Raw genomic sequence first — 24,382 nt, 5'->3', positions numbered from 1 at the left:
TTTCCCTGTACTGTAATATAAATAACCAGTAAATAGAAAAGTGTGATTTTCAGTATTACAGTTTTGTCTTTGGAACTAAGAAAAATCTGTTTTTCCTTTTTAGGTATTTTTATTATGACTCAACATTCTTTAAAAAAATAAAGTTACTAATAAAATTTATTTTATAGCAATTTTTTTTTCTTCTAAAATTATGGTAATGAGAAAAATTTAAATTGCGATTTTCAGCATAAGATTTTCATTTAAAAAATTAGAATCGTATTTTCTAACTTTTTATTTTTTTTTAAATAAAAAAAACTTTTTTTAGACGTTTTTATTATAACACAGTAATTTTTAATAGCATTTCTGTTGACTTAATTCTTTTTCCTTGGCTTTTTCTGGTAATTGGAAAATTGAGATGTTCAGCTTTAAAATTTTCTTTCAAAAATTAAGATTGATTTTTATGTTCTCTGTTTCGCTTTTCGACAAGTTCAAAAACGTTCTTGATTGGCCTTATTTTTTAGAGTAAATTTATGAATACGTTTTTCCAGGAAATATTATTCTGAGCATTGAAATTTCAGTTTTCAGAGTTGGTATGCTGCTAAAAGATTTTGCTATTTGGCCCCAAGTGTACGGTGTTCAGTCGATTTTTTTTTCTTTTTTTTACCGAATATTTGGTTTTTGACCAAATCTCAATTTATTACCACATTCAACCAAATCATATTCGTTGCGGAAAAAAACGAAGGAAAAATAACTAGGATTTACGATAAAACTGCACCGAAATACCGTATCAAAAAGTGTCAAATTACCGTATCAAATTTAATTGTGCGATTAACAATCACGTGTCGTAATAACATCATAGTTAAATAACGGGATCGTCAAAATCATGTAGAAAAAATATAGAAATAATTGGGTGAAAAAATTACTTATATTTATGCTGAACTCAGCACGAATAAAGCATGTCAAATGCACGATTTAAAATTTGCATGTTGTAATAGAATAATTGGAATTTTTTATGATACGTGGGAGCGTCCGTAACTGCCGAAAAAAATTTTTGAAAAAAAAGAAAGAATTGCAAAAAAAAAAAAAAAAAATCACTTAGATTTAAGATGAAATCGTCACAAATAAAGTGCACCAAAAAGTGATTATTTAAATGGGCGATCTAAAACTCGTGTCGTAATAAAAATTCGGGATTTTCGAAATCACGTAGAAAAGCGGAAATAACTGTTTTAAAAAAATCATTTATATTTACGATAAAATCGGCTTAAAGAAAGCGCGTTAAACGTACATTTACTAAAGAATCTGCTGTAATTGATTGTGTCAAAACGTGATGACTTAAAAGTGTGATTAAAAATTGCAATTTTTTAAAATTTTTTTATTGTGTTGTATTTAGAAGCTCTCGTGGGCCGCACTTCAGTAGTCGAAGGGCCGCATTTGGCCCGCGGGCCGCAGGTTGTGCACCCCTACTCTAAGTAGAATTTTATAATGCAGTATTTTCCTCAAATAAAATTTGTGAAACGTTTTTAATTACACTTTTTTCTTTTAGATATTTAACAATTAAAGAGGAAAATAAAGCAAGCTGCATTTGTTTATCTAGGAATTTATAAAAATTTTTAAAAAAATTTAAAATTTATAATCTAAAATTTTTTAAGAGTTATCTTATCTGAAATTCTTATCTTATTTAAAATTGATTTTTCTTTTAAGCAATACTTTTTTTAAATAAAAATGTAAACACTATTTATGAAACCTTTCATTACCTTTCTAAGTTAAAATTGACAGTTATACTTTGAAACAGACATTTTTATGAGGTCATTAAGTTGAAAATCCATTCTTGTTTAACCAAATTGTTATAAAAGCAAAATGCTCCGGCTTCTTTTTATGTTAAGATTTGAAAAAAAAAAAAAGCAAAAAGAAAAAAAACTAATTTTAGAACATGTTTTTCAAAGACAAAAATATTTTTGTTTATTATTGACTTATATATATTTATTTTTCTTATTTAGATCAAAATCTTCCCCTGATCGCTCAGAATCTAGACCAGAAAACCAAGGTCTTACACAAGGATTCATTATCTTCCCATCTTGAAGCTCTGCATACTTTTCAATCTTGGTTTGACGGAGAATATCATCATTTTAATGAATTTAAGGTCAGTCTTTAAGTACCGATTCAAACACTAAAAAAGATTTATGATACACTTTTTAAATTAAAGGGTTCATTAACATTCTAAGTTGAAAAAATTTGCCTTTTCATGTTTTTATGCTTCCCTTAATTGGCTCGTAAAATAGGTATGTAACTAAGAAAGGTGGCTTAACATGCATTCTCCAAAAATGAATGGTTATCGCTTACGTTTGTTCTGGATCTAGTAATAACTTTCGAATTAACGTAATTTCTTCTTCTTTATTGACACTACAGCCCAGGGTGGATCTTAGCCTGCTGCACAATATTTCGCCAGACAGCTCTGTCCCTGACCTTGGTCTTCCAGTAGGAGATCTTTAATGTTTTTAAATCATCCTTCTTTTCTTTGGTCTGCCTCTTGGCCTAATGTAATGAAATTCAAACAATGTAATTTTATTGTTTGAGAAAATAATCTCTGTTATTCTGCCATACAATTTTCCATTTATGCATAAGCATTGTCGTTAATGGAGATATTTATTTAACAGAAGATTGTTCTCTATATTTATTTAACAAAATCATTTCACCAGGCTGTAGTTGGTTAAAATGAATTATTTAGTTAGTCTTCTCAATGTGCCTAAAATTTAAAGAGTTGCCCAACTTTTGCAACCAGGTTCTCGATCTTCACCCTCTTTTTTTTCACTGTTCTTAAGTGTTGAATGTTGTTTTATTCTATTTTTTATATCATGCTATTACGTGATTAAAACTTATTTTATGTAGGATGATGATTGAGTTATGAATGTTAATATTCTTACAATATACTCAGTTGCAGGGAACTTTTTCAGTTTTCTTCCTCTATAGCACTCACATTACTAGCATAAATCTCCAGTGGTTGTCCCAGTCTTGATTTAACTTCTAGTATAAAAGCACCCTGCCAAAATTTATCAAACCATTTTGCACAGTTTGTAATGTAGAATCACTGCTTAAATAAACAGCCAAATTGTTCTCGTGTGTAGTGTTATCATTCACACATTTCTGAAATTCATAGAACATTACATATTGTAAATTTACCTTTTTATTGTCCATTTTTTGAACATTAATTTTCAATCCTGTAGAGGCAAAACACACTTTATCTTTCAAGTACTGGCAGCACAACAGCAAACAAAAAGTATCCACATCACTGAAATAAAATATACTCTAGCGCCACCTCTAAGAACTGCACAAAAACTTTTTAGGTGACCTTACACTCACATACTTATATATATATATATATATATATATATATATATATATATATATATATATATATATATATATATATATATATATATATATATATCATCAGTGGGTCATCCATTCTTACATCTATTCTCAACAGGGATAAATTTAAAAGATAACGCTCGTTTAAAGTGCTCCAGTTTTTGTATTGATAAAAAAGAGTTCGTAGGAAGATTATTCTCTATAATATGATCATATGATGGATTTATTCAGTGATCATTAGCTCATATTGCTTAAGCACTTTTATTCCCTTATGCAACCAAAACTTATTTCTTTGATTCCACTGTCTCATATCCCTCTGATTGTAATTTGATCAGTACTAGTTTATACCATGCAGCTGTAGTATTGGCTCTCTATTGAAGTTGAAGGGTTATCCATCAATAAAGCATATGCTTCTCAGTCAGCCAAATGTGTTATATTCTTTCCCTGCCAATAAAAAAATTCATTTACATTTTTACAACTATGAATTGTCGGAGGGGAGTTAACTGCAAGTTTTTTTTTTAAATTTGTATTTGCTCAGAGTTTTGATTGCATTTAATTATTTATGTCTATAAACATCTTAAATATTACTTGAACTCTTTAAATATTTTATAGTATTGACCAGACTATTAATAAAAATGTTTTTAAAGTAGAAGTAAATGATTATTTTAATTTAGAATGATCTTGTTATTAGAATGGAATGTGTTTGACTTTAGAAATTATTAATTTTAGATTGTTTTAATAAATCACATCATATTATTTAAGAAAATTTAAGGACCAAATGAGAAATTAAAATTTTTTTAATGTACCTACTATGAAAGTGAATCAAAAAATTTACCCATCAACCAGCTTCTCTGTTTACAAATTAACGTTCAAATATCTTTGAATATTTATATGTTTGTTTGAAAATAGAATACTTTGAATACATGTAAGTAAAAATTTAGCAGTTTTGAGAAATTGTGTTATCTAGTTTTATTTATGTATGTAAGATTATTTTCAATAATTTTATTTATTTATACAACATTTCTCAGGCTCGCTTTCCCCTTTGTTTTTAATACTACAGTGTGTTGAAAAAAATTGACTATAGTAATTTTACAATAAAATTATTATTGTAAATTATAAATTTTACAATAAAAATTCTAGTTAGAAATACATAGTTTATGCTTCCAGATTCACAATGCTAAGTCTGCACTTACATTAATGTTTGATTTTGTATCTGCAAGTACAATCATTGAAATTAATAAGATCTAAAGCCATGGCTAATGAAACTTAGTTTTGATAAAGTTGTGATCAGAGAAACAGTTTTTTTTTTGGAAGGGGGAGACTTGGACCCTAGACCTCAAAATAGGAGAAGATGTTCGGAACAGAATAATCTGAATTGAGTTTTAGACCAGCCAGAGTAAATGATATGTGGGAAAACTCTCTAAAATTAAAAAGAATCCTATGCTTAAGACATTTAGAGAGAATGGATTACACCCAATGCACAAAAAAGTCTTTAATGATCAATGCCGAGGTAAAAAAAAAAATGAGGAAGATGAATGGATAGATGAGGTTTAGATAAATACCAAAACATTTAACAATGAAGGCATAGGGCAGAGTACTTTGCTGTTGAACTGTTTAGAAGGTCGTGGTTTAACATGAACTGTCATACCAAAGATTAAGTGCTACTATTTATCTATAATTCTCTGGAATTTTAAAGGCAGGTGCTGATAATCTACCTTTTTCTTCTAAAACGCTTTTTAAATCTTTTTCAAATATGTACTAAACTAATAACATTGAGTTTAACCGTATCATCTATATTAGAGTGTAATTTCTTACTGACTACTAGATAAGTCTTGAACATAAAAATATGAAAACTTGAAGAGATGGTATATGCATTTTAAATTATGTATAAGATCATGTGTGTTATGTGTACTAAATTTGCATGAAATAAATTCTTTTATGTCATTAATGCCTGGTGATAAATTATAATTGATAAAAATTATTTATTCAATAAATTTATATGTAATTTTTGTAGGACTATTGATCAGTGACATTTCTGTAAATTATTTACGAGGCAAAGATATGGTAGTTCTTTGTTGTCTGATTAGTGAAATTGCTCTATCAGCTCATTGCAAAGTTTGACCTCAAAGCTCTTCTCTTAAAACGTGTTATGATGACCTCCTCAAACTATTATGAATCTATAGACAAGAAATACCAAGGTATTAACTAATTTTAGCTTTACGTTTCATAGGTTCTTTCTTTATAATGTCCATGATAGAGATTCCACTTCATATGTTGCTATTGGAATTGGTAATGAACCTAGTATGGGCTCACAAGACTTGTCCCAAAATTTTAATAAGTTTTAGTATACAGGCCATGACTTATGTCTCAAAAAAATAATCCAATTTCTTATGAGTATTCAAATATTGTGAAATTTTTAACAGCCTTTGACAAACTTTTTTTTAATATTCTTAATAGAAATGAGCAAATTTTTGCAACTTTTTTACCCATTTCTAAACATCTATTTTCACTTATAATTACCAATTTTATATACTTATAATTAACAATTTTATATAAAAAGAAAATTTTGATTTTATTCTATTCTTTATAGTTCATTTTACCATACATTACACAGTTTCATTTAACAATTCTTAACTCTGAAAATTAATGAATATTAACTAGTGCTTAAGAAAATTCTTTTAATGTAGTGTGAAACATTGAACTAAAAGTAATATGAAATGATTAGACCCTATACCTCCCCATTAAATCAGTAAGCAATTTTCAAAACTATTCTTGGAAAATTTTCAGACGCAATATAACAAAATGTGACAATAGTCAAGCTCAAAATATGCTCTTTACATATTTTTACTAGGCTGGATTTCATTTTAATTACATTGCCAATTGTACATATATATTTTTGTGACAAAAAACTAGGAATACTTTTAATTTTTTCAAAAGAATTTATTAATATATTTTGTCAAGTTGAATGATTTTTATGGTTTTTTTTTGTTCACTTACAAACATTGAATTCTTTTTTATAGACACATGTTTAGTTAACATGCTAAATCTCGTAAGAAATTGTTATTCATCAAAAAATTTCTATACATTTTTTTTTAAATTACATAATTTATATAGCTTTCAGCAGAATATAAACGTCTTAAGCCAAAATATTAAATTAAAGTAAGGCTATATGCTATAAAATGGTGAATTTGTCATTATCCTGGCTTATGAATGCCAGAACATTGAAGTGTTACCAGAATTTACAGATTGTGAATAATACCTGTTTAGGAGCTATTAATATAGACTGATATCAGGGGTCTGTCTAGGGTTTTCTGTGAGATACCTATTTTGTGAAAATTTAGACATAATTCATAAAAATTATGTTAAAAAATTAACACAAAAATGTGATGAAAATATGGATTTATCGTTTCTCACGGGATACAAAAATACAATTAAGAAAAAGTATTTCATGAAACTACCATTTTTTCTAAAGTTGAATTTGTGAAGATACCGCTAAGAGGTAGTAAATTAGGCCTGGACAGACCCCTGGATATGTGATGTCAACAAAAACTTTAGATTTTTTTTATTAAAAAGATTAGATTAAATTAAAATACAGAAACAGAAAGGTAATAAAAAAAATTCTTTATAATTTCCGTATTGGAATAACAACATCTAAATTTTTTAATATCTGATAGAAAATTTATTATTTAATTATAGAGGATTAAATTAGGAAATTAATCAACAACACTGAAACAGAGACAAAAAGATATTGCCCTGAGTTATTTATAAAAATTGCTGAAATTGCTGAAAAAATTGCTGAAAATTTAAATAAAGTTTTAATCGCAACTTTCTGATGATATTTTAGATATTAATATTGTTTGCCACACAAAACTGTGCTATTGTAACATTGTATCCATTATTGCAAACAACAAAAACAAGCTTTAAAGATTCATGCTTAGCTGTTCTTTTAGGAGTATTAGCAAAAAGGTATATCTAATTTTTTTGAAAAATGTGATCCTCTTCTGTAATTTCTAACAATTCATAAGAATTTTTCTGAGAAAAGTTCTTTAAATTTATTAGTTTACTAAGTTGACAATAGTTTCATATTTTCTTTGAACCGATTGCCAATATATAGTTGACTGTTATTTTTAAATTTATTTAAATTTTTTCCCTTTTTAGGTTTTAAAGGAAACATGCAACACAGATGTATTAGATAATATATTTAGCACACCTCTACATTGAGGTGCTAGGAAAACGTAAAAATTGATTTAAAAATGAATTTAAACTGTATTTCCGTCTTGTGAGTTATTTGCTATTACTGTTTTCATGCATTGTGTTTGTTGCTCAATTTACATTTTACTAATTGAAACTCATGACAAACAATTGTTAACAATGTTAAAAAATTTTTTTATATGGTGTAACTTGTTTATGTACTGAGAGGGGATGCAGTTCAAAGAAAACTTTTAATTTAATCTAATTTGCACAAATAAACACATGAATTTTTTTTTAATGACGATTAGGCATATTTGTAGTAAGACATATATGTTTTTAGTAAGGGACTCTACAATAGCTCACTTACCTTCATACCAGTAGCAAACAATTTCCAGCACAGCAGCATGTATATTATAACAGCATTTGCATAGTATTTTTTCATGTAAGTTTTCTTTTTTGAATTGGAACAACTGCTCAAAATGCTTTAAAACAAAATTTTGGCTCTTTCTGCTCAAAAATGAAAAAAAAAAAATAAATTTTTTTCTTCAAAATTGCTCTCAGCTGTTCCAAAGCTTCTAATGTTCAATGAACTTATGACCATTGCTCAATGAACTTTGTTCAATGAACTAATGTTCATTGAGCAAAAAGTGTAGCTTAAACCCAATTTGGTGCTAAATTTGTCTTCAAAAATCAGTTTTGTCTCTCCAAAGCAGCAAGCACAATTTTCGTTTTTCACCTATATATCAATTAACGTGTTTAGTTAGACTTTTTGTTTTCCTCATTGAATCGAGTGCATGCTATAACTAATTACTAAAGTTACAAAATTCACTTGTCCAGTAATTCGGCTTCAGCTTTATAACGTTCCAAATACACAATTTATGTTGTTTCAAAAACACAATAAATCACAAAGGGAACACGAAAAAAAGGTATTGCGCATTCATTGAAACATGGGAATATCCAACATGGAAGAAAAGAAAAAAATCTCGTCAGCAGATGTATGTAAGCAAAATTATAACCAAACTTTAAATATGATGAACAAAAATCTCTTTCTTATTAATCTCATTTTTATCATATCAAATTACATTCTTGCTTTTAACTAATGCGGGCATTTGACCAGTTCTACTTCAAAACCTTAATTGTCCAAAACTCTTTTTGTTTTGAATTTTTTTGTTTTTTCTACGAATATAAAGAAGAATTTCAATGGGCATATTGATCAATGAATAAGGACAGGGGACAGAACGTTTTTAAAAAGTGCTTAAAGATGCATTTTAAATTGGGTGTTTGTAAAAATTGCTTAATTTTTTCTTTTCCTAAATTAAATTTTTTCTTTGCCACATTGATTGTCACTATAGATAACAAAAAGCGTGGTTTTCACAATGTTTTACTAATGATTTTCACAACTCATTGAACCATAGTCTGTTCTTGTGTACCATTATAGAACCGTGTAGAAGCACCAATCATTTCAATGACTCGTGGATCTGCATTCGCTTATACTGTGCTGGATTCTTGCACTCATAGAGCAGTCAACAAGCAGCACTTTGAAATTTTACTCTCCCTTTGATTAACTTGATTTAATAAGGACTTTTTAAGATTTTCTTTTTAATTATGAGAGTTGAGATGCCTGATTAACTGCCCTATATAATGAAGTAAAAAATTTGAGACTTTTTATTGTATCATGACGTTATCACATTCTTCATGGAAATTTGCTGCACTCTTAAATTGTTTTATGGAAAGAAAAAAAACCTGAATATCTTTTAATGGCAAGATCTTAAAAAAGGAATGAATTGAGGAGCTTCCAATCTTTTAACATTTAGCAAATACAGGAAGAAACCTTATGTTACAGATTTTTCAATTCTAAATTATGCAATTTATATTTTTGTCCATTTTATATAAAAAAATAATTGAATTTAAACATTTAATAATTTTTGAATTATAAAATAGGATGAATGTAGGAACATTTTACTTTTAACAAAAATGTTTAGTTTCAATACTTGTTGTATTTTCATTTCAAAAATAATGAATTTTTTTCATTGAAGAAATATTGACCAAATTACAGATTTTAATAAAAATTTAACATAGGCCATTCAGTAATTGTAATATGAATTTATTAGTGTTTTCTTAATTTGTTTAAATATCTACACATCTTTATATGATCAATAATATTAATCTTATAAATGTTTTTATACAAAAACATTTATAAATAATTTTTATTTAAATCTAAAATATTCACTTGATAACTTAACCCTTTGCCTGTAATGCCTGAACTCTGTTCGGGTAAGGCAAATGCGCCAATTTTAGAATGCTGGCCTGAATTTGCGCAAGAGAAAAATCGGTGTTTCACTTCTAATGCATAATATGTAATTTACCATTTTTCCATTGGATGGTGATACTTGTTTTTGAATTTTCATGAGAAAGATTCTGTTGTTTTCAGCCATTTGTCAGATTTTTTTTCAAATTCTGCTGTTCTTCTCTTAGATGGAATTCATGACAGTTGATATAAATAATAATATTTTTCTATTAGTTTATTATATTTATCTTGAAATTTATGGCATTCAATTTATTTTGCTGTAATTTGAGAAAAATTACTGTACATTAACATTTCCCATTCATGTAAAAATGTTGAATATGGTAGTTATTTCATTTAAAATTTTGTTTTTATAGAAAATTATCTATTTCTAACATTTTGATGATATTAGGAAGCAAAATTAAAGAGACATTTTTTTTTTTTTTGGCGCGTTTTTCCCAAATATATTCCAGAGGCAAGAAGTTAAATTCAAGTTTAAAAAAAGTTTTTACAATTTGTTGATTATATGTATGTATGCATGCATGCATGCATGCATGTATGTACGTACGTACGTAATTTGCTGTTTAATACTTATGCATATTTCAGTTACATCCATGTAAATAAGGAAGATTGATTTGCTCTGTCATGTGAAAATTGGAAGAGTTTATTTTTTATATTTCCTGATTTTAAATAATTTTTTCTTGATTTGAAATCTAACTAACAAATTGTAAGTCTTTGCATATATAAATTCATGAAGATGTTGAGCTTGAATAAAAATAACTATGGTTGTTTTCAATCAAGGATTAGTTTGTAATAATCGTGCAATAGTCTTATCCATTTTAGTTAGAAATCTAAGCATTTTACTTAAAAAATGGTTTTTATTTGATATTAAGCAATGTGATTACAGGACTTTGACTGATAATTGATTTTTTTCAAAATTCATTTTGCCAAATCTTGATCAACTTTGGATAGATAAATTTTTCTATGTCAAGTTTTCACTAACTAGTTAAGTCTTTAGCATTATTATTTGGCAATATCTTTTTATGTCATTATAGTTGATGATGCATATTTTTGTGCATTAGGCTTTGCTGATATTTTATTGAAAAAGAGCCTTTAGACTAGTGCTGATGACTCTGGTGCAACTCCTTTACCTTATGTTGCTTTTCATAATTATGCTGTAAGAAATTCATTTACATTTTATTTATTGTATTTCTACATATTCACAATGTTCATAGATATGTTATTTGCTTATTTTAGCATATTTTTTCTCCGTAAATTTACTTAATAATTAAAACTAAGACATGCTGAATGCTATTTTGGGTTCTGAGGGTTATTTTTGTCACTTATGTAGCTGTGATTTTCTTTTATCTATATAAGGCTAAAACATTTTAACTGAATTCAAAATATCCGTTTTTCTCATTATCAGCATGATGGCATTTTTGAAACATATTTCTTTGTTCATTTATAAGTTCTTTACATCTTCTATTTCCCTCATTATTTTACTTAACTAAAGTTTAGAAATTCTTAAATTTTTGCTCTTGCATTTGGTATTATTTTTATAATTTATGTAGGTTTTTTTTTATTTATTAAGCTATTTTTTTAAAATTAACTCAATTTTTCCCCTCATACTTAGATATAGTATTTTTGGTATAAATGCCAATATTAAGTATAAATGCCTTATATATAGTATAGTATGATGATGGTATAAATGCCAAGTAGTAAATATATAATATAAATGCTAAGTTTTCCTCATAATTTGATATGGTTATATTTTTTAAACATATTTAACCCTGTTTGGATTTTTGAACTTGTATTTTAAATTAAAACTTTCTCAGTACAGAAATATATTTCAAATTTGTCAAAAAGAGTAATTATATTTCTCTAGATGAAATTCTTACTTAAATTAATGCAAAGTAGAGTTTGGGTGTTTTATTTGTATGTTAATGAATGTCTGTTTAAAAAAAATATTTTTCTCTGTTTTAAAAAACGAAGATATGTAATTAGGGACCAATAAATAACTTAAAACCTAACCCTTATTTTTGTAAACATTTTACAGATTATTTTAGTTTTAAACATTATTAAATTAATTTTTTTAGAGTTACAACAATTACCTACCATATTCATAGTTGCCAACTCTACTGGAATTTCCAGGAGATTACTCGATTTTGCAAGTCTCCCCTGGTCTACTGGTTTAATAAAAATTCTGATGGTTTTTATACATTTCAGAAAATTCCTAAAATTGAGTAAGTTTCCTATCAAAATAAAAGTTTTGCACATATTATTACTTGCTTAAATATTTAAATAAATATTACTAATACATAAGGAAGCGAGCCTCACTTATAATAATTAGTTTCAATCAAGTTCATTTAATGTAAATCATAACTGCAAAACATAGCAGTTTTTTTATTTTGTTGACTATAAAAACTTCTAAAATTCCGTATGTATAAAATATTAGTACATTATCTTGAAATTTATTTTATTTGATAAAATCTGCTGGATTTTTTTCCTATTCATGTTGGCAGCTATATATGTTACTCAGTAAAACATAACCAGGTATACATATCATTTTATGTTTATTTAAATGAGGCAATCATATTTTAAATTTATCATTTTTTAAATTTATATATTTCTAATCATATTTATTGATGAGATTATAAATATAATGGATCAAATAAAACTAAATTATATGCTTCCCTAATCAAAACTCTTAAGAAAGCTAAGTATGTTATTTTGTCAAACAAGCTAAATATGTTAATTACAAGCTCTGGTTTTCACTGCTTTTATAACTTGCTGCATCCAGGCAAAAGTTAAGAAGGTAAGTATGAACTTAACATGTAATAACAATTAAAAATAATGTTCTTCATGATTTAGTGTGTAAAAAAATTTAAAAGAAACATTTGCAATGAATCAGATGTATAATTATGGTAAGTTTCCTTCTCACTAACTTTAAAAGTGTAACAACTGTCTTTGAATTAACATGTTGTAGATACAGCTGAGAAATTTTAATTTTTATGAATTTTCCTCAGTGTATTTAAAGTTATTAAATATTTACGATGCATTTAAAGTTCAAGTTAAATCTCTTTTCAACACTTTGTTTTTGAAGCTACTGAAATTTTTAAGAATTGTTTTGTATATTTTGCTAGAAAGTTGTGGAAACATTTTTATCGAGATCTTTCATTTATGACATTGCTGATGCCAGTGGAAGGAATGCAATTTTATGGGCTGCTGCAATTAATGCTAATGACGTCATTGAAATTATGGCAAAGAATGGAGTTGTACTGGACTGTTCTGACAAAAATGGTTTGACAGGTATTAAGTTTCTTTTATACATATATATATATACATTTTATATACATATTTTACACACACATATATATATATATATATATATATATATATATATATATATATATATATATATATATATATATATTTGTGGAAATTGATTTATAACTTTAACTTAGCATCTGTTTCACATCTTTGATGAAATTCAATGAACATACAAAATAATCATATCCATGTTTATGCTCACTCCTTCATGTTATACTTCTAAGTAAAAAGTAAAGTAATACTTCTTCGATAATAATGCTTACTTTTTCTGATTTGTTTTTAATATATATATATATATATATATATATATATATATATATGTATGTTTGGTATATTTTGTAGACCTGCCCAGGAAGGCAGAAAATTATCAGATCATTTTATATTTCCCATAATATTTTTAATAATATTTTTTTAACGAAGGACAATTATTTAAAATTCAAGGTCTGCTTATAAACCCATGGACATTTAAAACCTGGTATTGTCAGGGAATTTTATTTTAACTCTGACAAGCACTAACTCTTTTTTTTCTTCTGAAATTGAATGGGAACTCTGTATAAAATTTAGGAATTAAAAATAACAAATAAAAAAACTGCCATATTAAGTTAATATATTAAAACAAAATTTAAAAATGTATATATTGATTATTTTTACAGAGAAAAATTTTGTAACAATGTTTTTGCATTTTGTTTTATTTTGTGACACATTTTTTATCGTCACAAAATTTTCTAGCAATTTTTTTTTTGTTAATTAGATAAAAAATTACCTGCATTTTTTCCAAGCCTCATTCGATCAATGTAACATATTCTGCAGGTGTGCCCAGCTGAACATGTAATAATTTTGAGTTTTTCTGTGAGCCCCTGATAATTACATTTAATTCAGGAAGATCAAAACTCTGTATTGTGTTAAGATGATTTTAATATCACACGCATTGGTCTTAACTCCCCTCCTCCCTTGGCAGCAAAAATAAGTAGATGGCAAACTCCCTCTCTCCTGCTGGGTGCTTATGCAATATTTAAACAGCCTTTTATCTAATTACCGTTAAGTAGTCAATTTTATCTAAATAATTATCTTGTAGCTCTTCATTATGCTTCTCTGAAAGGTCATCTATCTACAATTGAGTTATTGGTAAAGCATGGCGTGCCTATCAATAAGAAAGACAAATGTGGAATGACGCCATTGCTGAAAGCCTGTGAGTTAAGGGGTCGTACCCTTATTTATTATTTTTAGCAAATGTAGTCACAAATTCTTATAGATTAGAGATTCACAATTATTGATTTGTCTCTTTCATTTGATTTTAAAGATAATCTATTATTATCAATACATTACTCATATCGTAGAATTTTTTAATTTTGAATTGAGTTATCATCCTCTAAATTACATATTTAAAAAATATATTAGTGGCATATTTACAGTGATTTTAAAAATATTGGATTAATAAATTTTTTCAAATTTGAACTAAATATTGATATGAAGAAAGATTAACTAATTGAAGCGTCTTTATTTTTTTAAGGCGGCAGTACTGTAACAAAATTTTATATACTAATCTTAGACTCACATTATTTGTTCATTTATGCAACAAAATTAAATTATCTTACTTTCTGTTCTGAACTAAATAATTCTGAATTTAAAAATCGTGCATTATTTTTTTGCAATAGAATTTGCCTTTATCCTGCACTAAACATACCAACACTTAATACATGCCTATTTCTACCATAGCCTGTCAAATGACCAGATTTTATGTTTCTTGATTGAATGTATCAAAGATGGATGTTAGGAAGGAAATAAAACTAAAAAAACTTTATTATAATTAAACAAATTTGTGTATTGCCAATTTTTATGTATTACAAACACAAAGAAAAAGAATTTTTAAATCATTGCTTAAGTCATTTTTTACATATACAGGGTGTTTCTATTCTACATTTTCCGCAAACATATTTCTTCTAATTACTATTATTTCTATAATTATAAGAATTATAATGCTTATAATTATTCTTATAGTTAATATTATTTCTTCTAAAAACTTTTGCTGTCTTGATTGTTTCGACATTTTTCTGGGTGAAAACTAACAGTTAGTTAAATATTAAGGAAAGCTATCAAAATAAAATATAAGCTACTCACCGAAACATTTAGTTTTTGCCACTTTTTCTGACACAAAAATGCCAATCTAAAATATTTGGTACTTTCTCGACATTTGAAGTCACAGTTAATCTGATTGAACTAATCATGCAACAGTCTGCATAAATGTGCAACTCATCCAATGCAATACGTTGAACACACATTATATTGTAATTTCTGATTTGATAAACTTATCAAGCAATAAGTTTTTCTCCCTGTCAAATGACTGGTTGTGGTAGAAATTGGTATACGACAAGTATTATTTGAAACAGACAAAATACAAAAAAAAAAAAAAAAAATTATAATAAAATATTAACCATATAATTGTTAAAAAAAGTCATGTAGTCAAATGTGCAAAAACGATAAGATAATAAGCACATTTTCGATTCAAAAGTTCTTAAACGGTCATTTGACTGATTATGGTATGTTTTATGTTAAGGAATTTTAAATGATTTAAAATTCCTGATTTTCAGTCACCTGAAATAATAAATAGTTTAATAAACAAAGCTAAATTATATTTAAGGCTATTGAAACATAGCTACTGTAATAACAAAAAGTAAGAAATGGGATGGAATGTCTAAATCAAAATAGACTAATCAAATTTATAACAGGAATAAACCAAGAATTGACCAAAATGTCCATATGTAAATAATTGTTTATAATATAGTAAATGATTTTATTTACGTGTGCCTTAGGAGGACATGCATATTTATTTCAAATGTTACTCCACAAAGAAATGCCTGCAAACATTCAGAATGCTTTTGGGTAAAAATCTCACTATATATTTTAAAGAAATGTGTTGATTTTTTATATTAATATCATTTTATAACGCATAAGTTCTAAGTAATGTTATTTTCCAATGTTCAATTTGAAAAAATATCTTTTTTAATTTAATCTTTTAATAGAAATTAATGTTTGTGTATTCAAATTAGCTCTAATGTCATTTTTCACGTAGTACATGCTTAATGTGAAAAAAAATCAATTGAATTTTTTTATAGATATGAATGTCTATGTATTTGCATTTGCTTCATTGTCATTTTTCACTAACATTGTTTACTTTGAAAAAAACAATAATAATTTTTTCAATTCCATTTAAGGAAATTAAGGATTGTGTTTTAAGGAAATTTGTCTTTATGTATATACATAAACTTTGTAGATATTTTTTAAAAATTTATTTTATGTCTGCACTAAATCATGCCAGATGATATTAATTATTTTTATTTTGTAAGTTAATAAATAGAAATAATCATTATTATTGGTTCTAAGATTTTATCTTGATGTTGAATCTTTTTAAACTGATTTTGTGATTCCATGCTTTTTTCTCTCAGTCATTTACTATAAAATTGATTAGTTTTATTCTTTTTATTAGTTTTATAACTCTTTGTCTTTTTCAATTTGTTCAGTTTTGAGTATTGTCCACCCCTTGAATTAAAATTCATTGTTAAAATTTTTTTAATGCTTTTCTTTTAATTAGTTGTGAAATCAATCCTTGTTATTAGGTTAGATTTGTATATTTCTGACTATAGATCTGAATCTGTATAATAGCTGTAATTGTTTTGAATGCATCCTTTTTAATAGGTTTTATATTGATTTGGTTGATATTTTCGTTTTCTTTAGAATAGTTCTATTAGTTTTTTGTTTGTCTAAATTTTGTACAACTAAAATTTTTCAATTGTAATTTGAGACCTTATCTTTTTACATTGTTTAACTGATAAAAAAGAGCAAAATGTGAACTTATTTTTTTCTAAATTAGCTTAATTTGGTCTGTCAAATTGTCTAGTAATGTATAGTAACGTGTAAAGCAATGAAATAAAAAAATAACTTTTAACAAAAACTTTTTCAGTAATGTGAACAGGTAAAATCATATCTCCTGAATACCGATCACAGTATTTGTGTTTAGTATAGCTTTTTTTAGTAGTTTTTATGGTATTTCATTTTCATCATTTAATGAAAATGAATTTCTATTTATTTACATTAACTTTGTGGATTTTTTTTAAATTTCAAAATAGTAGTGCTCCAATGCTAAATCATGCCAGAATATGATTTTTTAATTTTATTTATTTATTTTATTTAAACTAATAAATAATAATGATTAAGACTGGACTTAAATTTTTATCATCTTAATCTTAAGTCACTAAATTTTTTTCAAATTGGTTTCATGATTTTTTTTCTTACTGTTGCAGTCATTTACAGTCATTGATATAAAATATATTAGTTTCATAATAACTCTTTTTTTACTTGTTCAGTTTTTGCTTTAGTCTATCCCTTTTGATTGAAATACATAGTTAAATGTTTTCATCTTCTTATTTCAGAATTTTTTTATCCTAATTGAGTCACATATCTTCACCCATTTCATTTTCCTCATTTTACAGAAATGAGTCTATATATTTACATCTAACTATGTATCAAATTTTAAAATAAATTCAATCGTAATTTTCGTTAATCATAATTTTAAAATAAATTTTTAAAAAACAGCCATGAAAGAAACAGTAAATGCAAACGAAAAAACAGTAAATGCATATGCTTGTTTCCGTAAAATGAAGATGAAACCCATGTGACCCAATTGGGATTTAAAAAAAATTCTGAACATCATACATATATATGATAATCATATGCATGATAAAGCAAAAAGGATCGACTATTTAAGCACTAAAAAAATGACTCTGAATTAATTATATCCAGCAATGATGAATTTACTTGTTTTTTTAACCACAAAACGTGTCCTGTATTTTAATTATTTTTATTTTATTGTTTTAGAATAGATAATAATTGGGTCACATGCAGAGGTGATTGTGCTCCGGAAAAAATCTGGTTTTCCGGATTTTTCCCTAACCACGTTCTGGAAGTTTCCAGAAATCCTAGGTCCAGAAGTTTCAAGAAATCATCTATCACATTTATGTATAAAAATTCTCGTATATTTTATCTAAAAATATTAGAACTAGAATTTATACTTGGCATCTTTCATTTGTAAATATTTTTTTCTGGTAGAATAATAAATGTGATTAGAGATAAAAGTAAACTTATACATAATTATTCATTTAAATTATGCTGTATATAATTTATTTAGAATTTAATGTTTTGAAAATATCAATGATTTTACTCAAGAAATTTTCAGGAATTTTGAGTTGGGCACACAATCAACCCTGCACATTTCTGTGCATGTATTTTACATATTATTTTCTACATACGGAGACAACCCCTACTTCTTTGGAATGATGTATTTTTCTGTCCTTTGATTTTAGTCACTCGGTTTTTAATTCTTTTTTTTTCTCTCATAGAGGTATACCTCTACATTATGCTTGTATGAGAAGTGGTTATTTGAATTGTGTATCAGTGCTTCTTGAATCGAATTTAGATCCTAACATTGTTGATAATAAGGTACCAATACTTTTGTTACTTTCTTACATTGTGTTTTTACTAGTATAACTACATTTTCAAAAGAATTTTATGAAAAACACCGACTATCTGGAATTTAACTAACTGCTCTTGTAATCAACATTTTCTAAAGTTCAATAAATAAAATCTTAAAAAAATTAGAACTTTTCGACAATCTCATTAAAAGGAAGTTAGTAAATTCTTTTGGTATAAAAATTAATTCATCCGTAGTACTTTTACTCACTTATTTAATCTACTTTAGTTATGATTCCTGCAGATTATTTATTTTCTACTTTGACACTTTAAACTTATTTTATCTGTTTTACAAAATCTTTGTAATTCGTAATATTTATTTATCTTCATAATTTTCATTTACCATTATTATAGTCTCTAACAATTATAGTTCATTTAACTTTATTTTTAAATGTGGATTTCATGATGTCTTAAATTTTTTTAAGTCTGGGTTCTTTTTCAAAAAAATAAGGTTATACCGAAAAACAAGGTTTTTGATTCTTGAATATTTGGAATTTTGCTGAAAATCTGTGCCTTTCAGATACTCAAGTTTTTACTGTATTTAATTCATTTACTAATTAGTATTTTTGTTTGAGTTTTTCTTTATAAATTAAACTGGGGCTTCAATGGTCAGCTTTGCTATCTAAGACTTGCTTATTGATATTATTAGTTCTGTTTTTATATAATAATTTAATCCTTTTTATTAAATTTTTTTTTACCAACTAGAACTTGTTTCAAATGCTATATTTACTGAATTGTTGATCTATTAATAATACAGTGGAAGATTTATACTATTTAATTCTATAAAATGCAATTCTCGATGAACCACATTAACTTAATTAAAGCATATTTAAATTGATAAATTTTGTTGGATTTTATTTCTAATTCTTCTGATAATTTTAATCTTTTACTATGAATTAATGCTTAAATGCGTATTTTTGTGTTACAAAATATTTGCATTTTAAAATTAATTGAATTGAATATCAAGATTTATATCGCGCTATTTAGTAGTTAAGTTTAAGGATATGCAAAATTATCGATATTACTGACAATTCTACATAATACAAAGACTAATGTTTGAAGGTTTGCATTATGTAGAACTTTCAGGGATGAGAGTTTTTTTCCTGCTTTTTGGTGGAATTCCGCTTGTATTTTAATTTAATAAAGAATATCTTAAATTTTTTTTTTATTATAAAGTTCCGCTTTTTCGAATTTTTAAAAAAGGGATTTATTTGTGGCAATTTTTCTTACGTATGAAAATGTGGTTTAAAATTGCATTTAAGTAAATCTTAAACCACACTTTGCAATTCGTATTTGCCCAATTTAAAATTATACATCGCAATTCATGGCTGTGTGGTTAAGACATCTTACATTCAGATCCATATTTAGGCAATTTTAAAATCATGTATCAAGATTTGTATTCCCACAGTTTAAAAAAAATAGTAAATACTGCACATCGATATTTTTTATTAAAACATTTATAATATTAATTATACGCATATATACTTCACGTGTGCACTCTTTCCTCACTAAAAGTTCTTATATTTTTTCAATAACCTAAATGTGTTTTGCACTTAGCATTTTTGAACTTCTATTATTGTACAGCAATAAAATAGCAGTTATTTTTTTTGCATTTTACACCCTATTTATGAATTGATTCATGAATTATTTCATGTTTTGCATGTTTCTTTGAAATTGTTCATCAATATAAAATTTCATTATTATTATTTTTATTATTGTATGATTTGTTTTTTATTGTTTTTATTGTACATATTAAATTTTTCAAGGGTAAATTACTTCTGCATTGGGCAGTATTGGCTAATCATTGGGAAATTGTAAAGTTGCTATGTGATTATGAGACAGATGTAAATACAATGATTAAGAAAAATGATTGGTAAAATAATTTATTTTCTTGTTTTATTCCCTTTGATTTTAATTTACTATTTGGTTTTAAGGATTTTCTTAAAATTAGACTATTTTGTTTTTGTTTGTTTGTGTTTTTGTTTGCCTTTTCAAAGCAGGCAAATCCTTAAAATGAGAAGAAAAAAAAGTGGGAAATCCAGTTAACAAATAACAATTTCCAACTATAAAAATTTCAAATTTTTTGTTGTTTTTCTACTTAGGATGCTGCAAAATCACCTTGCTTTTAAAAACTTTCTATCATGCACTTTTCGAAATTTATAAAAAAAACTAATTCTAATTAACTTTAAATCCAGAGATAGATTATTGCCAGAAGCTGCAAAATTTTTTTTTATTGTAGCTTATTGGTTGGGGGGAGGGAATCATTCATAAATTAATTTTTGTTCAGTTATACATTGTATCAACTAAACTGAGTTTTCCATGTACAGTTTTGGCATCTAAGTTTTTAATATTTATATTAACAGTTTTATATTTGTGATTGTAATTTAATCTTATTAAATTAAAACTTTATATTACTAGCATTGAAAATTTTTACCAATATGTATTTTCTTAAAACTATTGATATTATTTTGTTAAAAGTTAGAAAAAAAACTTGCAATTATTTTTATAAAATTTTAGATTTTGTAATTAAAGCATTATTGTGCTAATAATTTTTAGTTAATTAATTTTTAAATTCTGAATTTTGCGACACATTTTATATACGCTAGATTTATGTATGTATGTATGTATATGTGTGTATGTATATATATATATATATCCTTCCAGCATGCGCATCTGCCCAATTTTAAGACAAATTCGGTTTTTGATGAATTTTTTTAGCAGATCACAGCTGTGATGTTCGATGGTTTTTTCTGTTCTGACTTTCAACTCTTTCCCACATCATGGAATGTAAAAACAGGAAGTCGCATAATAATTTTTATTTTCAATCAAAGTTTTGTGTTACTTGATTCCTTGATTGTAAAATTTACTGCACGTAGGTCATCAGTGAAAATTCGAAAAATATTTCCTTCTCAAACTTTTTGTCATTTTGTGTTAATAATTAGTGTGTATTATTTTAATTTGTATAAATTAAAATCTATAATTTTTATATTGGTTTTGATTGCTAAAAAATATATGCATTAGCTGATTTAACCTGCATTCTTTGAGAATTTTCTGATGAATCAAAAGAAGAGAAGGAAACATTTTGGATTTGAGATCGATACTAATAATAGATTGATAGTAATAATAAATTGATAGATTGAATAAATAAAAATATTAAAATTATTGTTAGTTTAAAACCAGTTATTTATTTTTCTTGACTTTCAACGTAGTAAAATTCTTTGTGGATGTAAGTAATGTTAAATTCACATATTTACCTATCAAGATTTTCTTTGTTTAATATTCAACTGTCTTGAATTTTAAAATATAGTTATCAATTAACAGATTTTAATTTATCTATAATAAAATAGAACATTGCTTTTCTACCTAACTAATATAGGCATTTAAAAATAATTTACTTTCATTTGAATGTAGAATGTATTTGTAAGGTTAAGAATGTATTTTGCAACAATAAGCTTAATTTTTTTATTTCTTGACAAATTTATTATCAATATTCATGTATTTTTGTCATTTTTAGTGCCAATAATGGTAAAATAACAGCTGTTGTAAGAAATACGACACATGGTCACTCATGTAAAATTGCTGAGCATGCATGCTGGAAGAGTATATATATATATATATATATATATATATATATATATATATATATATATATATATATATATATATATATATATATATATATATATATATATATGTAATGTTAAAACAATTATATATTAAATATAATCCTTAAATAGAGCATTTATCTAACACGCAAACGTTTAAGAGCCTTTCCCACAAGAAAGTAATAATATTGATCTAATTATCTCAAAAAATGTGATGATGTGGCTTTAGTAGCTTGGGAAATTGATCAGTCCCACGCTACTGAGACCTATTAACATTTAAATATATTGTCCAGAAAGATATAAAAACCCTCTTTCCAAGGTCAAATGTGCTATTCTATACCTATCCACCAGCATGTAAGGTTGTCATTCTGGGGCTCTGGCCCTTACTTTAATAAAATTATATTATGATTCCTGCATTTTCCTGTATCTTTTTCAAGAAGCACCGGCCACACTACGAACTTACAATGTTTAGGCTTTCAAAGCGTATTTATTATTGCAAATTTCGTTCAAAACATCTTAGAAACTGTTAAAATGAATATATAATATTTAACTCTCAACTCTGCAATCAATATATATGCTTTGAAAAGTATTTTCTCTGTCTTTTTTTAATATTTTTTTAAGAAAATTTCAAAATTGTTTTGCTTTGATTATATTATGAAAAATTAAGGAAAGACCTTTTTATATCAGTATATTTCTCTTTATAATTGAATCTTGGCAAACAAGGTTTTGGATAGAAAATATTGATTATTTCAAAAATTAAATTATTAAACGAACAAAGATGCGTTTCAATTTGATCCCTGCCTTTGGGAGTGCTTAATTCTAGCTACTCTTGTTTCCTAAATGCTTAAAATATTTGCAAATTCTTACTGAATAAAATATTATCTAAATTAACTTCTGAAGTTAATATTCCTTTGTTAATGAGCAAATGTTTCGATGCGTCTAAGTTTAATTATTGATTGCATAAATTAAAACCTAAATAACTGTGAAGTCTAAAGTAACCATTAAACGCTGCATATCCATTCGATAGTTCAACTTAAAGAATTTTTTTTAAGACTTTAATTACTTGCACTTAATTTTTTGAATATTTTAGGATTTCTGCACTTGATTTAGCAGTTATGAAGAATCATTATAATATTGTCAAAGTACTAAAAATATATGGTGCACTTCATGCTGAGGAAATTAAAAATATTGCCGCTCAAGCAGTTCAAGTGAGTACTTAAATTGGTCCTTCCTACATTGTTAACATTTTTCTTCATGCACTATTTTATTGTACCATGCATATACAATATACTTTTGTGTATGCATGGTAAAATAAAACAATCTATAGTATACAATTTATAATATACTTTATACAATAATAATTTTTACTCCTGTATTATAATAATAAAATGTTATGTTCATCAACATGGCTCTTTTTACATTGTTTTATTGTACCATGCATCCAGAGTATACTCCTGTACTATAACATGGTTCTTCCTACTTTGTTCTTCTTTAACATGGTTCTTCCTACACAGATATGTTTTTTGTTATTTTATTACTGGCATTCAGCAACCGACCCAAGTCTGAGTTTACAACTTTCAATGTTTAACTCTGTAGTACTCTAATTTTGAATTCAACCCAGAAAACAAGGAACTCCTGGATTGAGCATTAAAACAAACTGGCATTCCTGGAGGACTTTTTGATGAGACTAACATCCTGCATTTGCGTTGCATGGAGAGGAAAACCCTTCTAAGGTTAGTACTGTCGGCCTAAAACCAACACGCTTGATAATTTAGTAAATAACGACGGACCACCAGCTGCACTTTTTGTTTTTTATTAACAACAACAACATTAGGTATAAGCAATAACAACAGCTGGAGATATTGTGGATTTCGAAAGGGTTTAAGAGGTATTTATCCACATCTAATGTTTATCGAGTCTCATAGGAGAAGTGATGATTAAATCTCGTTCCGCTAGGGAATGGCGCGCATGCGCCAACAAGTATGATGACAAAAGGATTCTAACCCATGATTCATCTTCTATTACTGAGGATATTTTACATCAGCACTGTGGTCCGGGAGCAGAATTCATATCAACCAGCCACTGCTGGATTCAAACCGGTCAC

General features: G+C 26.4%; 1 protein-coding gene across 14 annotated transcripts in view; it reads left to right on the top strand.

Moving 5' to 3' along the window:
* LOC107451863 (uncharacterized) overlaps nt 1-24,382 on the top strand; it is a 114,748-nt gene that overhangs the window by 24,193 nt on the left and 66,173 nt on the right. For all 14 annotated transcript variants that reach the window (XM_087150743.1, XM_087150742.1, XM_087150739.1 and 11 more), the window contains 5 exons: nt 1,977-2,119; nt 12,964-13,129; nt 18,546-18,643; nt 20,440-20,546; nt 23,369-23,486. In XM_087150743.1, the coding sequence (XP_087006869.1) occupies nt 1,977-2,119; nt 12,964-13,129; nt 18,546-18,643; nt 20,440-20,546; nt 23,369-23,486 (632 nt within the window). The remainder of the gene's footprint in view (nt 1-1,976; nt 2,120-12,963; nt 13,130-18,545; nt 18,644-20,439; nt 20,547-23,368; nt 23,487-24,382) is intronic.

Source organism: Parasteatoda tepidariorum, chromosome 9 (assembly GCF_982258835.1).
Source record: "Parasteatoda tepidariorum strain Cologne lab strain chromosome 9, Ptep-v5.0, whole genome shotgun sequence".
NCBI lineage: Eukaryota > Metazoa > Arthropoda > Arachnida > Araneae > Theridiidae > Parasteatoda > Parasteatoda tepidariorum.
The sequence above is the reverse complement of the archived record's forward strand: the minus strand, read 5'-3'. Positions and strand labels throughout refer to the sequence as shown.